The sequence below is a fragment of the Polistes dominula genome, unplaced genomic scaffold, assembly GCF_049000335.1.
Source record: "Polistes dominula isolate Pdom_NZ unplaced genomic scaffold, Pdom_raw_medaka contig_77, whole genome shotgun sequence".
NCBI lineage: Eukaryota > Metazoa > Arthropoda > Insecta > Hymenoptera > Vespidae > Polistes > Polistes dominula.
This window is the reverse complement of record NW_028301152.1, coordinates 739,462-759,469: the sequence shown is the minus strand read 5'-3', so window position 1 is coordinate 759,469 and position 20,008 is coordinate 739,462. Positions and strand designations below refer to the sequence as shown.

The 20,008-nt window shown below is 27.5% G+C and overlaps 4 protein-coding genes across 6 annotated transcripts; 2 read left to right on the top strand and 2 right to left on the bottom strand.

The window, feature by feature from the left end:
- The first annotated feature begins 54 nt into the window (after positions 1 to 54).
- On the top strand, positions 55 to 3,679 carry eIF3b (eukaryotic translation initiation factor 3 subunit B). Its single transcript, XM_015316591.2, has 11 exons — positions 55 to 264; positions 520 to 715; positions 792 to 1,104; positions 1,296 to 1,652; positions 1,734 to 1,876; positions 1,973 to 2,108; positions 2,199 to 2,394; positions 2,475 to 2,655; positions 2,747 to 2,987; positions 3,079 to 3,187; positions 3,265 to 3,679. The coding sequence occupies exons 1-11, from the start codon at positions 129 to 131 to the stop codon at positions 3,363 to 3,365; spliced, it is 2,109 nt and encodes a 702-aa protein (XP_015172077.1). The 5' UTR covers positions 55 to 128; the 3' UTR covers positions 3,366 to 3,679.
- Positions 3,680 to 3,918: 239 nt separating this feature from the next.
- On the bottom strand, positions 3,919 to 6,932 carry PGS1 (Phosphatidylglycerophosphate synthase 1). The gene is made up of 8 exons (XM_015316626.2): positions 6,671 to 6,932; positions 6,151 to 6,346; positions 5,925 to 6,047; positions 5,564 to 5,841; positions 5,206 to 5,480; positions 4,882 to 5,118; positions 4,578 to 4,787; positions 3,919 to 4,487 (listed from the first exon to the last, which is right to left on the bottom strand). Exons 1-8 carry the CDS (start codon positions 6,712 to 6,714, stop codon positions 4,285 to 4,287), a joined length of 1,566 nt encoding a protein of 521 aa, XP_015172112.2. The 5' UTR covers positions 6,715 to 6,932; the 3' UTR covers positions 3,919 to 4,284.
- Positions 6,933 to 7,958: 1,026 nt separating this feature from the next.
- On the top strand, positions 7,959 to 10,772 carry LOC107064045 (LITAF domain-containing protein). 3 transcript variants are annotated; one of them, XM_015316296.2, is made up of 4 exons: positions 7,959 to 8,212; positions 9,346 to 9,466; positions 9,573 to 9,729; positions 9,816 to 10,772. In XM_015316296.2, the coding sequence occupies exons 2-4, from the start codon at positions 9,352 to 9,354 to the stop codon at positions 9,919 to 9,921; spliced, it is 378 nt and encodes a 125-aa protein (XP_015171782.1). In that variant the 5' UTR covers positions 7,959 to 8,212; positions 9,346 to 9,351; the 3' UTR covers positions 9,922 to 10,772. The 3 variants fall into 3 exon arrangements, with proteins under 3 accessions (XP_015171782.1, XP_015171781.1, XP_089034332.1); XM_015316295.2 differs by having other exon boundaries at positions 7,982 to 8,208; XM_089178206.1 differs by lacking the exon at positions 7,959 to 8,212 and adding an exon at positions 8,709 to 8,958.
- A 536-nt stretch (positions 10,773 to 11,308) lies between these two features.
- Positions 11,309 to 19,933, bottom strand: Jarid2 (Jumonji, AT rich interactive domain 2). Its single transcript, XM_015316515.2, has 12 exons — positions 19,212 to 19,933; positions 18,347 to 18,516; positions 14,547 to 18,210; positions 14,235 to 14,457; positions 13,954 to 14,106; positions 13,598 to 13,796; positions 13,368 to 13,516; positions 12,730 to 13,039; positions 12,197 to 12,603; positions 12,018 to 12,116; positions 11,625 to 11,927; positions 11,309 to 11,524 (listed from the first exon to the last, which is right to left on the bottom strand). Exons 1-12 carry the CDS (start codon positions 19,295 to 19,297, stop codon positions 11,438 to 11,440), a joined length of 5,850 nt encoding a protein of 1,949 aa, XP_015172001.2. The 5' UTR covers positions 19,298 to 19,933; the 3' UTR covers positions 11,309 to 11,437.
- Positions 19,934 to 20,008: the final 75 nt, after the last annotated feature.

The following is a 20,008-nucleotide window of genomic DNA, read 5'->3' as shown; positions in this document are numbered from 1 at the left end:
ACAAATGAAAAAGCAAGCCTAATAGTTGGCAGCACCGTATTCTTGTTCAAATGATTCACTGTACCAGCAAAGTAGTCGTAGCACTCTGCCACTTAAACCCGGTATAGAAACGCTTAGAGGTTTCTAAGATGGCGAAAAAATCGCTGGTTGATAAAATTTCTCAAAATGAGGATAGTATTAAAAATAATGACGATATTTTAAATGACGACGAAGAACCGAATTTCAGTGATCCAGAAGGATTTGTTGATGATATTACCGACGAAGGTAAGCACGTTTTATTCCAAATCACATTCAACAATTATTACCCTACGTTAAAGAAAGGCATGGTCGTGTACAACTACGAAATGTGGCACATGCGTCTAACCTAACAAAATCAAACTCATTTGACTTAAGTATATATATATATATAAATGAACAAAATTAAATGAATTTATAAAACTTTTGCTTGACAAATCATCATCTTCTTTTTAATAAGTATATTTTATTTCTAATCTATCCGTGTTTATATTCTTTTTTCAGAATTACTTGGTGACATTATAAAACAAAAACCCTCTGAGACAGATGGGGTTGAGTCAGTAGTTGTCATCGATGGTGTACCACAAGTGGAACCAGAAAGATTGGAAAAATTACAATCATTTATCAGCAAAGTACTTGGAAAGTTTGGTACGATAGTTAATCAATATTATCCTAAAAATGAGAATGGACATACCAAAGGGTTAGTTGCAATTTATCTCTGAATTTAATTAAAATACATCATGGAACTTATGTTAATTAATTTTTTTTATATATAGGTACATTTTCTTGGAATACAATAGCCCGATAAACGCATTGGCAGCAGCAAAATCTGCCAATAATCATAAGATCGATAAGCAACATACTTTAAAAGTAAATTTGTTTACTGATTTTAAGAAATTCGAAGAGATTCCGACAGACTGGGAACCACCGAAACCTCAACCATTTAAAGCAGCTAGCGATTTACATTATTATTTATTAGAACCAGATGCGTACGATCAATTTTGTGTACTATATGGAAATGGGCCGGCCGTATCTGTTCAAATTTGGCAGAACTCTGCTCCTGAACCGACATTGTTGGAAGATCGACCAGTAAGTTTAATTATTTATACCAAATAATGTTGATATTCATGAGGAAGTTAACTGGTTCAAAGGTTAAATTTGGTAAGTGAAGAAGTCCAAGTCTCATGGTTCAGTCAATACAATACCCCAATTTGTTCACAAATGCTGCTAATTAACAAACGATTTATAATAAAACTTAAGCAATATCTTTTTATCAACAGCGTTGGACAGAAACGTACGTTAAATGGTCACCTTTGGGTACATACTTGGCAACCTTTCACAAATTAGGTGTTGCATTATGGGGTGGTCCTCAATTCGTTCAACAAGTTAAATTCAGTCAAAGAGGTGTCGAATGTATAGATTTCTCACCTTGCGAACGTTATCTTGTGACGTATACGCCACGAACTGATCTAGGATCAGATCAAAAGCGTTTGGCTGTTTGGGACATTTTGTCTGGACAAGAGAAACGTTCATTCTATCCAGAAGGTTCATCGGTATGGCCTATATTCCGTTGGTCACATGATGACCAGTATTTGGCTTGGATGGGTATAGATGTTTTAAGTGTTTATGAAACACCGGTAAATTGTTCTTCTATACTCTATAAAAAAAAAAAATAGTTATAAAATAAAAATATACTTATATATACTTTTTCTTTCTAGTCATTCAGACTGTTGGATAAAAAAAGTATTAAAATTCCTGGTATTCGAGACTTCAGTTGGTCTCCTACAGATAATGTTCTTGCTTATTGGGTACCAGAAGACAAAGATGTTCCTGCAAGAGTAACTCTGTTGGAGATTCCAAAGTAAATAATTGATTATTTTACTTTTCTATTTTTTTTTCTTTTTTTTGAAATCTAATTTTATATGATATTTTCATTAATATTTATAAAATTATATAGTCGCAATGAGATACGAAACAAAAACTTATTCAACGTTGCTGATTGTAAAATATACTGGCAAAAATCTGGAGATTACTTGTGCGTAAAAGTCGATCGTTTTGCTAAACGTAAAGAAAAAACAGAACAAAAATACACAGTAAGATTTGATTAAAACATTTACATACTTACAAACGTTTCCATTTAAATTCAAATAATTTTTTCTAATTAAATATCCTTTTTTTCTTAGGGAATGTCATATAATTTTGAAATCTTTCATATGAGAGAGAAACAAATTCCTGTTGACAGTGTAGAAATAAAGGAGCCGATTCATGCTTTTGCATGGGAACCGATTGGCAATAAATTTGCTATCATTCATGGAGAAATTCCAAGTGTTAATGTTAGCTTCTATGAAGTCAGATGTGGTCATCAGCCAGCTCTTCTCAGTAAGTCAATCATAATAAAATCTTTGTTCTGTTTTATTTGTAAAAAAAAAACAACTTATTAACGTTAATTTATTTAACAGAAAAACTAGAGAAAAAAGCGTGCAATCACTTATTCTGGTCACCATCTGGTCAATTTGTCGTATTGGCTGGTTTAACAACAATGGCTGGTGCTTTAGAATTTATTGACACCAATGATTTTACTATTATGAATTCAACCGATCATTATCAAACTTCTGACGTCGAATGGGATCCAACTGGAAGGTTTATTAACATTTTATTCTTTTTTTATTTCTTTTCCTCTAACCTAATTATATCTTTTATAATTCATACATTATTCACATCCTTTTTTTAGATACGTCGTAACAGCTGTCTCCAGCTGGAAAACTACTGTCGATAATGGTTATTGGATATGGACATTCCAAGGTCGTATTTTAAAAAGAGTTAACTTAAACGCATTCAATCAATTATTGTGGCGTCCTAGACCACCGACCCTTCTTACCGCTGATCAAATAAAAGAAATTAAAAAGAATTTGAAAAAGTATTCTGCTCAATTTGAAAGCAAAGATCGCATGCGACTAACACGTGCTTCCAAAGTATGTCAACTTTTAAAATATAATCATTATTATTGTCAATTATTCGTATGCACATATACAACATTATTTTAATAACTATATCTTATTATAGGAACTCATCGAGAAACGTTGTGCATCAATGAAAGCATTCGAAGAATATCGCACAAAGAGAATAGAAGAATATAACAATCAAAAGAAACGCCGTCTAGAATTACGTAACAGTGAGTATCTTTATCCAAAAATTATTATTAAATGTACTAATCTATATTGTTTTTTTCTTTTTTTCGTTTTTTTTTAGATATCGATACCGATGAATTAGACTCTGACTCTAAAAATGTAGAAGAAGAAGTTGTGGAATTTTTCGTAAAAGAAGAAACGTTTGTTCTTGATGATAAATAAATCAAACAACAACAACAACCATCATCAGATTTGTTCTTCTGCTTGTTGATCTTGGAAATCTCTAAAGCAAAAAGTCAGTTGAATCAACTCTAATCGTGCAAAGTGTTGTCACCGCGGTTTACGGTTTAATAGAGTCATATTATTTTGACTGTGACTCTAACATTACAAAATGACTATCATATATGGTTATGGACAATTCCTATCATATTCTTTCTGCATTATTATTGGAATGAATTCAATAATTCCAATGATCATCCGTATAAAAATACGTCGAAATAATAGTAACATTAAATATTATCACATCCCTTACAGAATAGCATGTAAAAATGAAAATAATTATTCTACCAATTCTTACCAGAACAAAAATTTCTGTTTTTTCTTTTCTTTTCTTTTCTTTTATAAATATTATTTATTCAACATTATTATATCCTTGAAGAATTAATTTGTCCTATTTAACAAACAAACAAAAAGTAAAGTAATTCTTGTTTAAAAAGATCGACAAATTTTTTTACATAAAAATTTGATGTAATTAACAAAAATAAGAGAAAACATATTATTAAAGTAATAATATAATTTATTTGTGTCAGATAGATAGGTTTGTCTGTATTTTAAAATGAAATATATAAACGGAATATATGCTATGTACTTTATAATGTTTACGGAATTATTTGTTTATTTACAATTTTATATAATTCGTAAGTTAACGCGAATATTTTTTTTTTAACAAAGTCAATGATTTTTTATTAAATTAAATGAAGACTTTTTTTTTAATATTGTCCGATGATAGCATAATCTATTTATAACTATTATAAATATTAACGTAATACAAAGTTAATTATAATGAAGTAAATTGAGGGGGTATATTATCGGTCCTTGAGTAAAATCATTGGAATATAAACAATTTAAATTGTTATAAACATTAAAAAAAGTATCGAAATAAAACAACCGTTGTGCGTACCCAAGCAGGAGTTATGCGATCTTCTTGATAAAATGTTCTTTCTGTAACTAATTTAGCAAACGTAAACAAACGTTCTTGTTCTTCTTGCAAAGCTGCTTGTAATTTTTCATTTTTAGTCACAATCGCAACTTGTGTCTCCAAATCTCTATTAACTGATCTGTAACCTAACATATTACAGACAGTAAAATTATTTTTATTACTATATTAACATCTAACATTATTTCATCTCATTTTATTTATTATTTATGTCATACCAAAATTAGGTGATCCGACAAGAGTTAAACAAGGTCTTTGTTGACCTGGTAAAAAATACCAAAGTCCTTTGGCGTGATATGTCCATCCTGGTTTAATAAATTCCCATAATGTTACTCTCTCTTGTTGACCTAATCTTTCGCACGTTTTATAAAACGATTCTTCTATTTTTGTGTAAGCTGCTGGAATAACGCCTGCTATACCTTTTGCACCTATAGATTAAGATTATTATCATATGAAAGATCTATCTATTATTCGAATGTGAACAAGTTTTATATTAATTTATGTATTATATAATCAATATACTAAAAAATCCATTAGCTGTAGGATGTGCAGTTAGAAGATCGCAGGTAGCCTGACACTGTTTAAGTACAGCACTGATATAATCTGTAGTCAAATTAAAATATCCAGTTGCTAATTTAAGTCTAGCTCCCAATGGAGCTGACTGTAACAATTTTAATGTTACTTCGCTATCGTGTTGTATATTAAGTTGTCCCATTTGCACTAACGGAAAAACCCAAGTATCCGCATTCGAAGCTTCTTCTAACGAATAAAACATAAACTATTAATTTGAATATACAGAGTTGCCCTAATAATAATTCTTAAATATAAAAAAAAAGCTGATTATACTTTGTTTGTTAAGTTCGATACGTTTTTGTATTTCACTTTGAAAAAGTGTTTTTATTCTGTGCGCAGCTTCTTCAGGAAATTCTTGCTTAGGTCCTTCGCATGGATGAGAATTTAATGTTGAATTTAACTTCGTAGTACCATCCGATTGTAAAACAAAACTAAACTCTCCCACCCTTTGAACTAAATCATCATAAAAATCACAGAGTTCTTTAGCATCCTCTATTACAAAATATCGGTCCTGCCGATTTGTGAAATAATCGTTACTTAAATTTGCACTATAAAAATATACAATTTGTTTATTGTCTTATTAGAAGAAAGATTTGTTTAAAAACACACACACACACATATAGCTACGTACCCACTAATTATTAAAGTGTTATCTATCATATATAATTTCATATGTTGTAAACCTATAACTTCATTAAATCGATCTGGCATAATAGCCTTTAAAAGTCCACGAAGTTTAGGTGTATGATAAAGAAATACTTCGGAACAATGTGCATATTTTCCTTTTAACAATGGTTCTAACATTTTGCGCGAATTTTGCTTACCTCTAGAACCTCTCATATAATCTAATAAAAATTTAGCTTTAATATTTCCATTGCTTGAAATAATAGCCTGCTCTATTGTTTCTACCTATAAACAATAATTCATTTTTATATTTGTTTTATTAAATTATATAACGACGTGCTAATGTATTAAATAATCTTGTTATTTACCAATTCAGATTCTAACTTTCCAGTTCCAATATACAAGGACGCAAAAGTTATTCTATTTTTAGCAGATTTACATTTTTCTATTAATGTGCCATAAAAATGAACAGGTTCATGAATTATCGTAATCTATAATATAACATTGTATATAAGATAAAATTGATATCAATTTGAAATGAATAATACATGTACATATGCTACAAATGTATGTATACATTACTATCAGTTTTACCTTTGAACCATTTACAGGAAATCCTGGTGCAACTTTATGCAACCAACATAAATCATCTACTTTAGAACGTAACGTTTCTAATTCTAAAAATTGTTCATTGAACATTGTAATTTGCACTTTGTTTCTTGCGATAGATAAATTAATTCTATTCGGTTTTAAATATGTTTGAAAATTAACTAGTTTCAATCCATTACACCTAAAAAAATTTGATTCAAAATATATATATATTTAAAAAAAGAAGCTTATCTTTAATGAAATTATAATTGTATTCTTCAATTGTATTATTAATTAATATTTATATAAATATGAAAATAATACACTTATAACAATAATAATAACTTAACGTATTAAAATAAAACAAAGATTAAGAAATTCAATTAATTAAGTATATATATATACACACACACACAATAATATTTAACAAAATGTCAAAACAAATGTTGTGTTTGAGGTTAACATGATACATTATTTTTTTCTCTACACTTAAACTAATAACATTTTAATTTTGATGCACAATTACCGTTTCAATATTCGCTTCCAAAACTGTGATGTGGATATGTGCATGAGTAAAATGTTTAATAATTATTATTAATTAAATTTTTTTTATTACAATTTGTTGAATCTGTGATTTACCAAATGTTCTAGGTTTAAAACAGTAAAGCATATACAACATATATATAGGTTAAACTTTAAAAATGTTATTAATCACTAAAGTTTCGTCAGAAAATAAATTATATTATATGTCGCAATGATCGAACTGTATATTTTTCTGTAAATAAAATTATAAATACATTAATATATATATATATAAAGAAAAAGATTTAAATGTTTAATTTGTGTTTGTAGAATTTTTGAAATTTTATCCAATCACAAAATTGTTGATCTTACAAGCGCAATTATTACGTTAATAATTTTCACGTTAAATTAAAATACAAAATGTAGACGAATTAGAATTTAGTAAGATATATAGAAAATTAATATTTTGTTTTTATTTAGAATATTACAAATTTATTAATTGACGAGAAGATATATTCAAACATGGAATTGTGTATTGATTAAAAATAAAATATGGCCTCGAGTTCAAATCTGCAATCAATTGCAAAGTAAAACATTGCAAATTTGTATCATTTACCTACTATGAATTTATAATTTCTTACTGTATATATATACATATATAAATATTTAAAAAAGAAAGAAAGAGCATTAAATCATTTAATATATTAATAATAAAAAGAACAGAATAAAATTTGAATAAAAAAATAAAAATATTGATTAGAATGAAATCAGTCAATGATTCATAACGTGTCTACGGCATAGAGATATCACAGACAGGGGAGATAGACCATAGGCGGTTGTGTAAGTGGAAATGTCTCTGCATAAACTCATCGAAAGGTTAATGTTGTCTCTCTCTAACTCATGCGGTACTGGCGCATGCGCATTAGACTTGTCGTGCCACTTCTACTAGCAGACTAATGCGCATGCGCCGTTCAGTGGAAGTTAGAGAGAGACAACATCAACCTCCTATCTTCTATCTCTTTTTATTTCGCCGACAGATTTTATGCTGGCTTGTTTGCTCTATGTGTAGTATCTCTATGGTCTACGGAATAATTCATCAATGATATATCGATTAATCGATATGATGTTATTATTACATTTCGATAATGACCATCTATAGTCAAATAATTGTCATTGGGTATACGTCAATTAATTATCATAAATTATAATTTATTAATTTTTTAATCAATTAAGATGTGAAAGAAGAACAATTGTCAATTTAATTGAAATAAAAATGAAACAATATTTATTTACATTATCGAAGATAATATATAAGTAAAAATTTGTTAAATATTTGTTAAATAAGAATAAAAAAAGGCCTTCGAAAATGAAAGTATTTAGTTGTAAAATAAAATTTGACGAATTAAGATGTCACTACTGTACTTATCGTAAATCACAGTGGGTTCCTTTTTTTTATGTTTATCATCACGTAAAGTGACTTATAAGTTGAAGGTGTATTCAATATTTTCAACTATTGTGTGTACGTGATTAAAAAATATTAGTGTAAGTAAGTTGAATTATCTAATAAGACTATCACGAAAGATAATCCATTTCGTTTACATTTCATTGTAATGAGCTATATTTATTGTTTATCAAACAGAATAGAAATGTCCATTAATCAAACTATCATTATTATTCTTTTCTTTATAATATATTAATTGTTAATTCAACAATTATCTATTATTCATAATAGATAATTTCGAATATATTATTTATTCGTACGAATAATTCTGTCTTCAAATTTGCAAATAGATTAACCTAAAAACGAATACTTCAGATGAAATCTTACACCAAATATATAAATGTCAAAATGAATATTTTTATCAAATATTTAATTACACAATTATTTTGTTATTCAAATTTTGTAATTTTAAAGAGAATTTATTTTGTTTAAATAATTCTTTATAATATTATTATTGATGATAAAATTAATATGTTCTAAAGAAAAAAAATAAGCTATAATTCATTTTCTAAAAATAACCGATTACTCATCATATAATGTTGTGTTACACAAGAGACTAGTAACTTGTCACATATTTACCTAATTTATGTGTTGGTGAATGAAATTTTGGGCGTTGACACTTGTTAAATAATATTTGATTACATACTTCATATTTTACGAATTAATATCATTTTTTTATTTTATTCCAGTGCTATGTCACAAATTTTTCATTTGCATTTATGAAGAAAGAAAGATTGTTATATGTTATTAAAGAAATTATACAAAATATATATTTAAAAATTAATAACATCGTACGATTCTTATATATTTATTATCTATATATCTATATTTATTATCATTTGACACGAGTAATGATTCATTCATATTTTTTGGCAAACTAATAGTTTGCATTTATATATTATAGAGTATGCATTATATATTAATTATAATTATTAATTATTAATAATATATATATTATATAAAATGTCGATTTTTTTTCTTAATGTAATACAATGTAATAGTATCATATGTATAGTATGTGTATAATGTAATAGTATCATATGCCATATATATATATATAGTGTCATATCTATTATGTCATTGATAAAATATCAAAACAACTTTAAATAATGCATGCTAAATATAATTGCTATCTATTTTATTTATATAATAATCTAAATCGTATTTATTTTATTTAGCTTAAAATGAGTAAAAATACTCCACCACCACCATATGAACCTCCACCCTATGCACCTCCGTCTTATAGTCAAACAGTGGGTGGAGTTCCACCTGCTAGTCCATTTACGTCTGCCGAAGTGTGTGAGTTTAAATATTAATCATTATTTAATTCTATATTATTATATATATATATATATATACTTTTAAATAAATCTATAATAATACAAAAATAACTTTATTAATGCAGATGCACAAGGACCAGCTATCGTAACTACTATTGTCCCTATGGGACCAGGACCAACTCATACTATTTGTCCACATTGTCAAGTTGAAATCGAGTCTACAACGAAAACAGAACCTGGCATGATCGCTTACATTTCCGGTGTTGTAATAGCTTTACTTGGGTATGAATATTAAATAAATTATTCGATTAATTAACAAAAGTCAGATAAAATAAATCATATATATGATATTGTAATATTATTTTCAGTTGTTGGTTCGGTTGCTGTTTAATTCCATGTTGCATTGATGAATGTATGGATGTACATCATACCTGTCCAAATTGCAAAGCTTATCTCGGACGTTATAGAAGATGAATATATATTTTGATCTGGAATCTTTAACATTGAATTTCAACATTACGATATAATTTTATTTATAATTATGATATTATATCTAATACGAAATTTAATTGATTTTATTCTGCTGCTTCTCTTACATATTTATATTACAAGTGTAATGAATTTTCCAGAGTGTCTTGAAGGATAAAATGTAAATAATATTTAAACTTTTCTTCCAAGGTACAAAATAATTAACAGTGTGTAAACGATGATAATGGAGAGAGAGAGAGAGAGAGAGAGAGAGAAATGAATCAAAAATGTCTTCTTATCTATTCAATTCTTATATATTATCAATCGAAAGTATTCTCGTATGGGATTTAGTTGGAAGAAATATTAAAGATGAAAGTTTATTCATCAAATATATATATATATTTATAATAAAAAGAAGAAAAAAAACTGCAAATCTATTTTGATGAAATTTGTCAAAATATATTATTTTTGTTATTAGCTACTTGTTGATTATATTGCGAGCACATTTTTAAATGCAGCTATTATTCTATGAAAATAATAAAATAATCTAAGAGACAACTACAAATAATGCATTTCGTCCAAAAAATAAATACTCGCACTATTTTGACAAATTTCACACTTTAATTTTTTTATAATAATATATTTCAAAGTTTGTTATAATATAAACCAAATATTTTTATACTAATATATATATATATATATATTGGTATTGAAGCAATTTGTATAATAACAGATATATCTATTGTAATGTTATTTTTAATATACACAGTGTATGAAATGAAAACATTTTATGCGCTATTTTTATGTTTGAAAATATCTATATAAATAAATTTTTTGCATAAAAAAATCAAACAAAATTGTTCAAATGTATATATTAATATTTAAATCTTTTATTCACATTCGAAGAACCTCATTATTTATTAATCCCGCACTATTTATTTTTTTAAATTTTCTTTTCTATGATGAAAATTAAAATTTTATCTAAAATAGAAGGAAATACAACAACAAAAAATGAGGCTTATTAATTAAATAAGAGTATAAATATTTTTTTTTTATACAGTAGGAATAAGGACGTACTTTATTTATAGTTTACAGTACAAAGGGACCCTGCAATGGGGGGGTAACAGATTTTAATAGCCATTATAAACATTGAAGCAGAAGATTAATGTACATAGACATTGACCTATTATGTCTAAAGCATTAAATATATGAAACTCTAAAAAACAAAATGTGTGTTAAGAAATATGTAAATTATCTTAATATTCTTCAATGTTAACTAATACAATGATACTACAGTTGTATATCACCACTTTCTGATTATTTCTTAAACTGTACCTCGACATAAATAATTTTTGTTTATAACATATTTTATATAGTCTTCTACTATTCTAAATTTTATTGAACAATAAGATTTTATTTAATTATCATTTCAACAGATAAGATAAGATAAGATAATTAATTATCATCACCTACTACAATGCTTGTCAATAATTAAATAAGCAGGACTGACTAAATACTTTATTTATTTACTTTGTTTTATTTGATTAGTTTTTTTAGATTTGGCTTCAATTTTATCCTTCAATTTATTAATCAAGTCATCCAATTCATCCTAAATATTAAAAAGAGAAATGTTATTTCAAATATAATCATAATATCAAAAAAAAAGTATATGAATTAATATGAATAATAAGACATTTATATACATGTACCTCGCTATATGTGTACATTAATGTACAGTTTTTCAAAATTGATTTATTTTTTCCAAGCACTTGCAATGCATGCGTTAAACAGTAAACACTATCGTCTTGCGAATTGTTTACCAAAGATACAAATAAATTCGCTCGACAAGTTTCACATTCAAAATCACCATCATCTTCCTTCACCTTTTTCCCTTTACCACGTTTACCACTGTCAGGTAAAGGTAATTGCTGTCTATTGATTAGTCCTAATGATTTTAATTTTTTACGATGATCTATTTCCCTTTCACGAATTTGTATAACGCTTGGTAAAATCTGAAAATAACAACAAGATTATTAAAAATAACAAAATATATTATTTGTACAGACTGTCAAAATGATATCAAAATGATTATAATAATTTACCTGTTTTAATATATCTATGTTAGATCGTGAATCATTAATAATATTAAACAATAATCTTTCAAATGAAAAAATGGAAGGTTCACAACTGTCCTGTATATCCTGAAATCAATTTCATAAATATAAATATATATTACAAATGTAATATAAAAAATAATACACAAACATATTTTGATACACACTTTGAATACTTGTTCTGCAGTTTCTAGCCAAGAAGGTTGTGCAAAGTAAACGCTTTCTGATACGACATATCCTGTACATATACTTGATGTAAATGCTTTTGGAAATACAATAATAAATTGTCCAGGTTCTTGAACGGTTTGACACAAAGAGACACCATTGCTAACTAATAGTTCTGGTGGTACCATGGCAGTGTCAGAGGGTAACCATATAGTTTTGTTTTTACAATATTGCGGTACCATTCTTGTTAAAGCTTCTTTAAAATTATTATTATGTTCGTCCGGTATACCGTACCAAATTTTTTTAGCACCTGTATGGAGATATTCGATCCACGGAAGACCATGAGGATCACGATACCAACAACAAGCAGTAAATAACATACCAACGTGTAATGTTGGTACAGTTACTCCTACAACATTAAATAATATATATATATATATTTTTTTTATTTATAGAAATGTATACATATATATATATATATATATATATATATATATATATATATATATATATATATATGAATTCCATTGCATACCCATTAACGGTCCTAAAGCTCTTAATACTGATCCAGCATTATTAGTAAGAACTTTTAAATTCCATGGATGTCTAGCAAATGGACTATTTTTGGCAACAGAAAAACCAAAACCACGTCCGCTTGAATCAATGCTTGCCGCATGCACGCAGATATGACGTTTTCTTTCTGTTACATGTTTCCAAAATGCAGATTCAACTTCATCCGCAGATGCACCTTCGGATTCATTTCCAGAACGTTGATTTTCTCCAAACCACATGCGTTGTGTATTTCGTGCGATTCGGTAGAAGGCATTCAAAGGCATATTCCTGCCCTTTAATATATATTAATAAAATATAATAAACATAACGTTATATTTTTATATATATTGTTACTATAAACATTAATAATATATGAAATATAAATAATAGAATTTTACTTAACAAATATTTACAGTATTAGTGTATTAAAATAAAAGAAATTTAAAAAATTCAATAATCTCTGTATTACAAAATATTAATAATATATTGTTATTTAATATTGTAAAATTTGTCGTATATATATATATATATATATATATATATATATATATATATATTCTTTTGTAATTTAGCTATTTTAAAAATAATTAAAACAATACTAATTTTTCCCTTTGGTCGTACTTTTACAATACACTCTTCAATTTCATCTGAAGTATCATCATCTTCGTCATCTTCGTTATCAGTTGTAGATGTATCTTGCATTTGTAACGTTTTATATTCTCTTTTTATCCATTCGGCTTCAACTTCAGAAAATAATTTACTACGTTCCTCTATCAAAAAATAATAATTTAAGCATAAAGAGAGCTCGATTAAATCAAATTACTTAAAATGTATCACTCATCATATCATACCTGGCGACAAAGTATCATATGGCAATAAATATTTACAATAAATATCATCTAATTTAGTGACACGATCTTGTGCAGATTTCGGTATTTTCATTCCATCTGCCACCTTTTGCCACTTTTTCTTTTCAATAACTTCTTTCAAACCACCTAAACTTTGAACTGTTTGATACAAATGCGGCAAATCAACTTCCATGCCACCAATCTAAAATAATACAAATACAAAAATATGGATAATTAATATATAATTACATTCTTATATATATATACATAAGAATTTATAAAAATATATATATATATAAATAATAATAATATATATAATTGTAAATAATTAAACAATATATATATATATATTTTTTTACCCATGGTGGACGTGTAAGAGTTATACTTTGTGTTGCTAAATATTTTTTAATAGCCATCATTTCTTTCACATTAGGACCCCATCTGTGTAGCATACGATGTACGTATTGATTATAGGCAGTAAATCGCATATCATCGGATACTTTACACTCTGGCTATAATAATGATAAAATATATTTGAATTATTAATTATGATATTTATTCACAAAGCATCACCTTTTTTCTTTCATTTGTTATAACAATTATATAATAAATCATATACATTAGGTAATATTGATATTACCTTAAAATTAGGAGGTGGAATAACTCGACAAATTCCAAATTTTTCAACAGTTGGTCTAATTTTATCAATGTATTCCAAAGGATCTTGAAAATCTTTTTCCGATGGATGAAATGTTGGTGCTTCTACCAGACAAGCTTCGCTACTTGACATTCTTTCACTTGAAAGTGTACTGCTACTTAACAAAGAAATATCAGATCCCTTTTGTCGTGATTTTGCTTGAGACCTACACAATTATTAACACATTGAAAAATGTACAACATGTAATATACAATAATTAAAATTAAATGGTTATTAATTAATATATTATTTTACCTCTTTCCTATTTTAACTGAATCCACGGATAATTTTCTTTCTCTTTGATTTTTCGGTACTTTTACTAATTTATCTGTATTATTGTTTAACTTTGTTGTATTATTTTGTTTATTTGTTCCTGACACAACAACATCTTGCGATTTTGTTGGCGAAGGTATAGAAAAGGTTTCAGAGGTGGTTACAGCAGTTGGAGCCATTATTAAATTAGTTGTATTTGGTGCAGTATATGAAGCAGCATTTGATGCAATGTTTGATACAATGTTTAATGCAGTATTTGATCCAGTCGATGACGTAGATTGAGTCAAATTTTCAATTGAAGAATTTTGCGTAACTCGGGTTGTTGGTTGTACTGTTCCAACAGGAGGACAACGAGCTATCGACAATGGTGGCTTGGTAACTAATTTTGCACGTAGAAGAACTCTTTGATTTGGGCCAGTTGGTCCTTCGGTACCCAATTTAACAGCAACCCCTTGTATCAATTGTTGACTTGGAATTAAATTGGGACCTGCTCTTGTAACTGCTTGCAATGGAATGTAAAACAATTGACCATCATTGTCACTGTTCAAATTACTATTGTCAGTTTGTGTAGATATCTCAATACTTTTCTGTTGTGTCACGTTTGTTGTTTCTTCTTGTTCTTGCTTTTGTACGCAATCATCAAAGTTGACTTGAACAGCTATCGAAGTGCTACAATTCACATCACTCCAAGATGTAGTCAACTTATCTAAAGATAATACTTGTACGTTAGTTAAACTTGCAAAATTCTGTGGCAACTCGAGCTTGTTTATGCCCAATGATGCTGCTGCATTTGCTGAAGAAGTTTTTATTTCATTATTTTCAAGTTCCATCATAGTACTTGTGGCTGTGGCTGTGGCAGTGGCAGTTGTAGTACTACTCGTGGCAGTATTATTTGTTATAGTATTAACAATGTTAGTAGTAGCAACAGAAGTATTGATACTAATTGTATTAGGATTAACAATCTCATCTTGATTTTTTAATACATTAAGATGAACGTTTTTCGTATTTTCTTCCGTTGTTTCATACATTTTTTGTTCCGATATTGTTCCAACGTCCATAGATTTAGTGCAATCACGAATTTTTCTTCTGAATGGCGTATTAACAGGTACTTCAGTATCACTTTCAAATGCATAAACGCTGCTCTCATTTTCAGGAGAAAATGCATTGGAATTAATTGTAACTTTTCTTTCCTTAATCTTAGGTAAAAATCCTTTTCGTCCTTGAAATATTGATTTTTTTTCACCTTGTGATTTCTTTTCCGGAGAATTACTAAGATTAGATTCTATTAAAGATAGATCTGGTTTAAATGTTTTTCCATATACGCCGAAGGATGAATCCTTATGCAGATTGTCTTCTCTAATCAAATCTTTCCAAGTATTCTCCATTTTAATCTTACTACTATGAACATTTGGATATTTAAGATCTATAATTTGTGGATCCAATGGGAACGTAGAATTATGTTTTTCTTGAATTAACAAATGATCTTTAGATTTATCGGCTAATTTGGAAAGTGTTACATTAACGGGTCTTACTAAATGTTGAATTTTGGTCGGTATGGATAAATGTGGAACATCGATTTTTAATTTATCCGTATTAATAATAGGCTCATTATATTTAAAACTAGGTATATTTTCCATTTCTAATTTACTTTCTTCCTTGGCTAATGAACTTTCATTTAACCATTTCTCTATTTGTTCGGTAGACATATTGACTCTTTCTTTTCTCATGTGCAAAGCTGACAAAGGTATATCGACGATATTTTTAGATTCGATATTTTCATGATTACATTGACTTTCTTTCGTCTTTTGTAACATTGGTATTTGCAATTGAACGGAAGTTGGTAAATCTGATGCTGTTTCTTGCTCTTGTATAGTTGTAATTGGCGATGAATTACTGTTTCTTGAAACATTGTGTTTTTGTATCGTTAATGAATTTTCATCGCGCGACACACTTTGTATTTTAAGCGTATACGAATTTCCATCTTCTTCTTCGGGTACAAGAAGATTTGCGTTTGCGTGTGTATGACACGAATTTAATACCGTTGAAATCGCTTTCTTAGTAAATCCACGAAATGATTCCTCGTCGTCCGATATTTTAGATAAATCTAATTTAGTACCACACATCTTTGTACAACATTCATTACTTTCTTTTATTTTTTCCGTAACAACAGTAGTATTTAATTTTTCATCGTTATTACAGACCTTTTTCTTTCTTAATTTATTCAAAATCATTCCTAATGTTTCTTCGTCCGAATCAGTATTATTATCTCCATTATTATTATTATTTTTCTTAGTATCCTTTTGATTATTAGATTGATCCTCCTGCTTGTCTGATGGTAATTCTTTATTATTAGCACTTTGATTACGTTTACGTTTCAATGCTAATTTATCTTTATTAGATTTAGTTAAATTTTGATTTTTATTCATCTTATTAGTACTCGTATTATTTTGAGATTCTAATTTCGTGACTACATTTTTAGAAGAAGATCTAAGACTACGACTTATAGGTTTGTTTAATTTACCTAAACTTTGTCTGGTAATAGGTCTTGCATTACTAGTCTCAACAGACTTCTCTGATTCTTCCTCACTTTCTGTTTCAGAATATTTTTGAACTTTAACCAATCTTTTACTTTTAAGTGCCATTTTATTAGATACATCCTTATCCGAACGTCTAGTCATACCAGTAGATGCAGCAGTTGATCTTGTATCTTTATTTTTACCTACAGATTTATTCGTCGACTGTTTGATCTTAGCTTTCATTTCATTTTCTGTTTGTGCTATTTTACGAGCATTTGGTAACTCTGGAAAACTGTCGACAGATAGATTATCATCGTTATCCAAATCAGGACTAACTAATTTTCTTCCAAGAATTTCCATATAAACGGCTGCTGCTTCTTTGGTCTTTCTCGTTGGTCTACGTGAAGGATCCTTCGCAGACGTTCGTTGACTATGTGATCGAGTTACTCTTCGCATTTCCGTTTTACTTCTGGTGCATATACTTTTCTGTACTGGTTTGTGCATTGTACGTAGTTGTTTCATTTGTGAAATTGACTTTTCTAAAGATAATTCATCTTCATCATTCATCGAATCTTGATTAGATGTATCGCTGTTTCTTTCTTTAATGAGAATTTTTTTCTTTGGTTTAACTAAAACAGGTTTTGTTCTAGGAGTTTCCTTCTTAGATTTATTTAACAAAGTGCTACTCCTTAAACTGTGTCTTTTATTACTATCAAATTTGGTAAGAAATTTCTTGGAAGTTAATGTACTTCCTGATTTTAACACTGGCCTTTCTGAACACGATCTTGTACGTATGATACAAGAACTTTTAAATTTTCTTTTAATTCTCTGCTTGGCAAGACGTTGCTCTTGATATTTTTTCTTAAGCGCTTGAACTGTACACGCCGTAGTTTTAAATTTGTTAACATTTTTCGACATTTCATTAGAAGCATCTTTCTTCTCTGTCACAACATTTTTAACTTTATTAACATTTTTTGGATTAGATGAATCGGATTTTTGTTCTGTCACTGGAGTAGTCGAAGATGTAGTGGTCTTTCCTGTTACACCATTGGACGAAATTTTAGGTGTTTGTTTTTCCTTTTTACTTCCAATATTAAAGAAATTTAGACTCGGTGGTAAAAGTGATGTTCCTAAATAGAATATTTATTATATATATATAGAATATATATATATTATATATATATAGAAAATTTATAATAATCAAGAAGAATATTATTAATTAATCGAATAAATATATATATATATATAAAATATTATTAAAAATACCTCGAAAACATAGAAAAGTTAAAAAGTCTTCTGTATTAGGACGTTTATGTGTAATCAATTCAGTTATTACAGCAGGTTTAGCTTTTTCTTTATCCTTTATAGGTGTCGGTGGTAAATTAAAAACCGTTGTAGCACCTTGTGCAAATTTCCTTTGTGCATGAACCTTAGCTCTGTAAAAAATCAAATATTATTATTAAATATTATGTTTTTCTTTTTTTTTACAATTTATGATATTTCTGATGAAAGATTATAAAGCTTCTTACAATAAACTATTAAAAAGTAAAACATTTTTACTAGAAATGAGATGACTGTAAAAAAGATGTTTGAATTACAATGATACATTAAAATTTATGATTTTTCTTTTATATTATATTGTAAAATATGCATATTGCATATATATATATATATATATATATATATATATATATATATATATATATATATAATCCTAATACTTTAAAAGATGTATTATTTATTAAAATATGAAACTACATGCATGTGGATAGCAGTGATACGTAAACAATGTTTAAATATTTTGGAAACACTTGCCAGCCAATGATGTAGATCAAATAGAAATGTACGATGAGTTTTAATTTTAAAGATAGACACACTTTTTTTAACTGGAATCTTCATTTCTGCTACCTGTTTAATTATAAATGCCAATGCAAAATGTATTTCACATTACATTTGCAATACTCTATATAATATATGTAAACTAAACTGACAATGGATTAAAATAACAAATCTTATATATCCTCTTTTTTTTTCGAGGGAGATCAATTGTACAAATTCTAAATAACAAATTGTATTTTGTTTTATTTAGAAAAAAAAGAAAAAGAAAAAGAACTATTTAATTAAATGTTACCTTTTCGGTGATTCCGAAACAGGCTCCATAAGATCAACCAGATCACCTTCCTTCCTTTTTCTTTTATCATTTCGACTTAAGACCATTTTTAAATTCACAGCTTGTATATTACAATTTTGTATATTTAATCAATTCAAGTTATACAGTTAAATATATGTATATATGTATATATATTTATAATATATATGAGTATATATGTATGTGCGTATACATTATTTAATATAATTTTTATATAACACTTAAAAAATATACATTTATATATATCTGTGTATATATATATCACCGAACATATTTCTACATGTGCACATTTAAATAATTGTCAATAATTTTCTTTAAATTAAATAATTAAACTAAATTTTAAAATCACATTGGTTTAACGAATATTAATAAATAATGGTATGTATTAGAAAAAAAAGAAGAAATATTCAATGCTATTTTACAGCAGTAGAAGATAAAAGGATTAGAAAAAATCGATGGATTCATCTTCTACCCTATTTATATCTATATAGATATATTTACACGTATTACACATTTAAAATTAATTCACTCTTTATTTATATACTTTGATTAAAATATATCATTAATTGCACGAGAAATAAAAAAAATATTTAAATAAAACCATTCACTATATATTTCTCTCTCTAGCCACTTGCTACGATTGTTTATTATGCCAAGAAGATGAAATACCACGCTGTAACCATTGATCGAAATGAACGTAGACTACCAAAGAATCATACATAACCTCTAACGTCAAAATTTCGGTTTAAGGAATTGATATAAAAGATTCCGATTGGTCG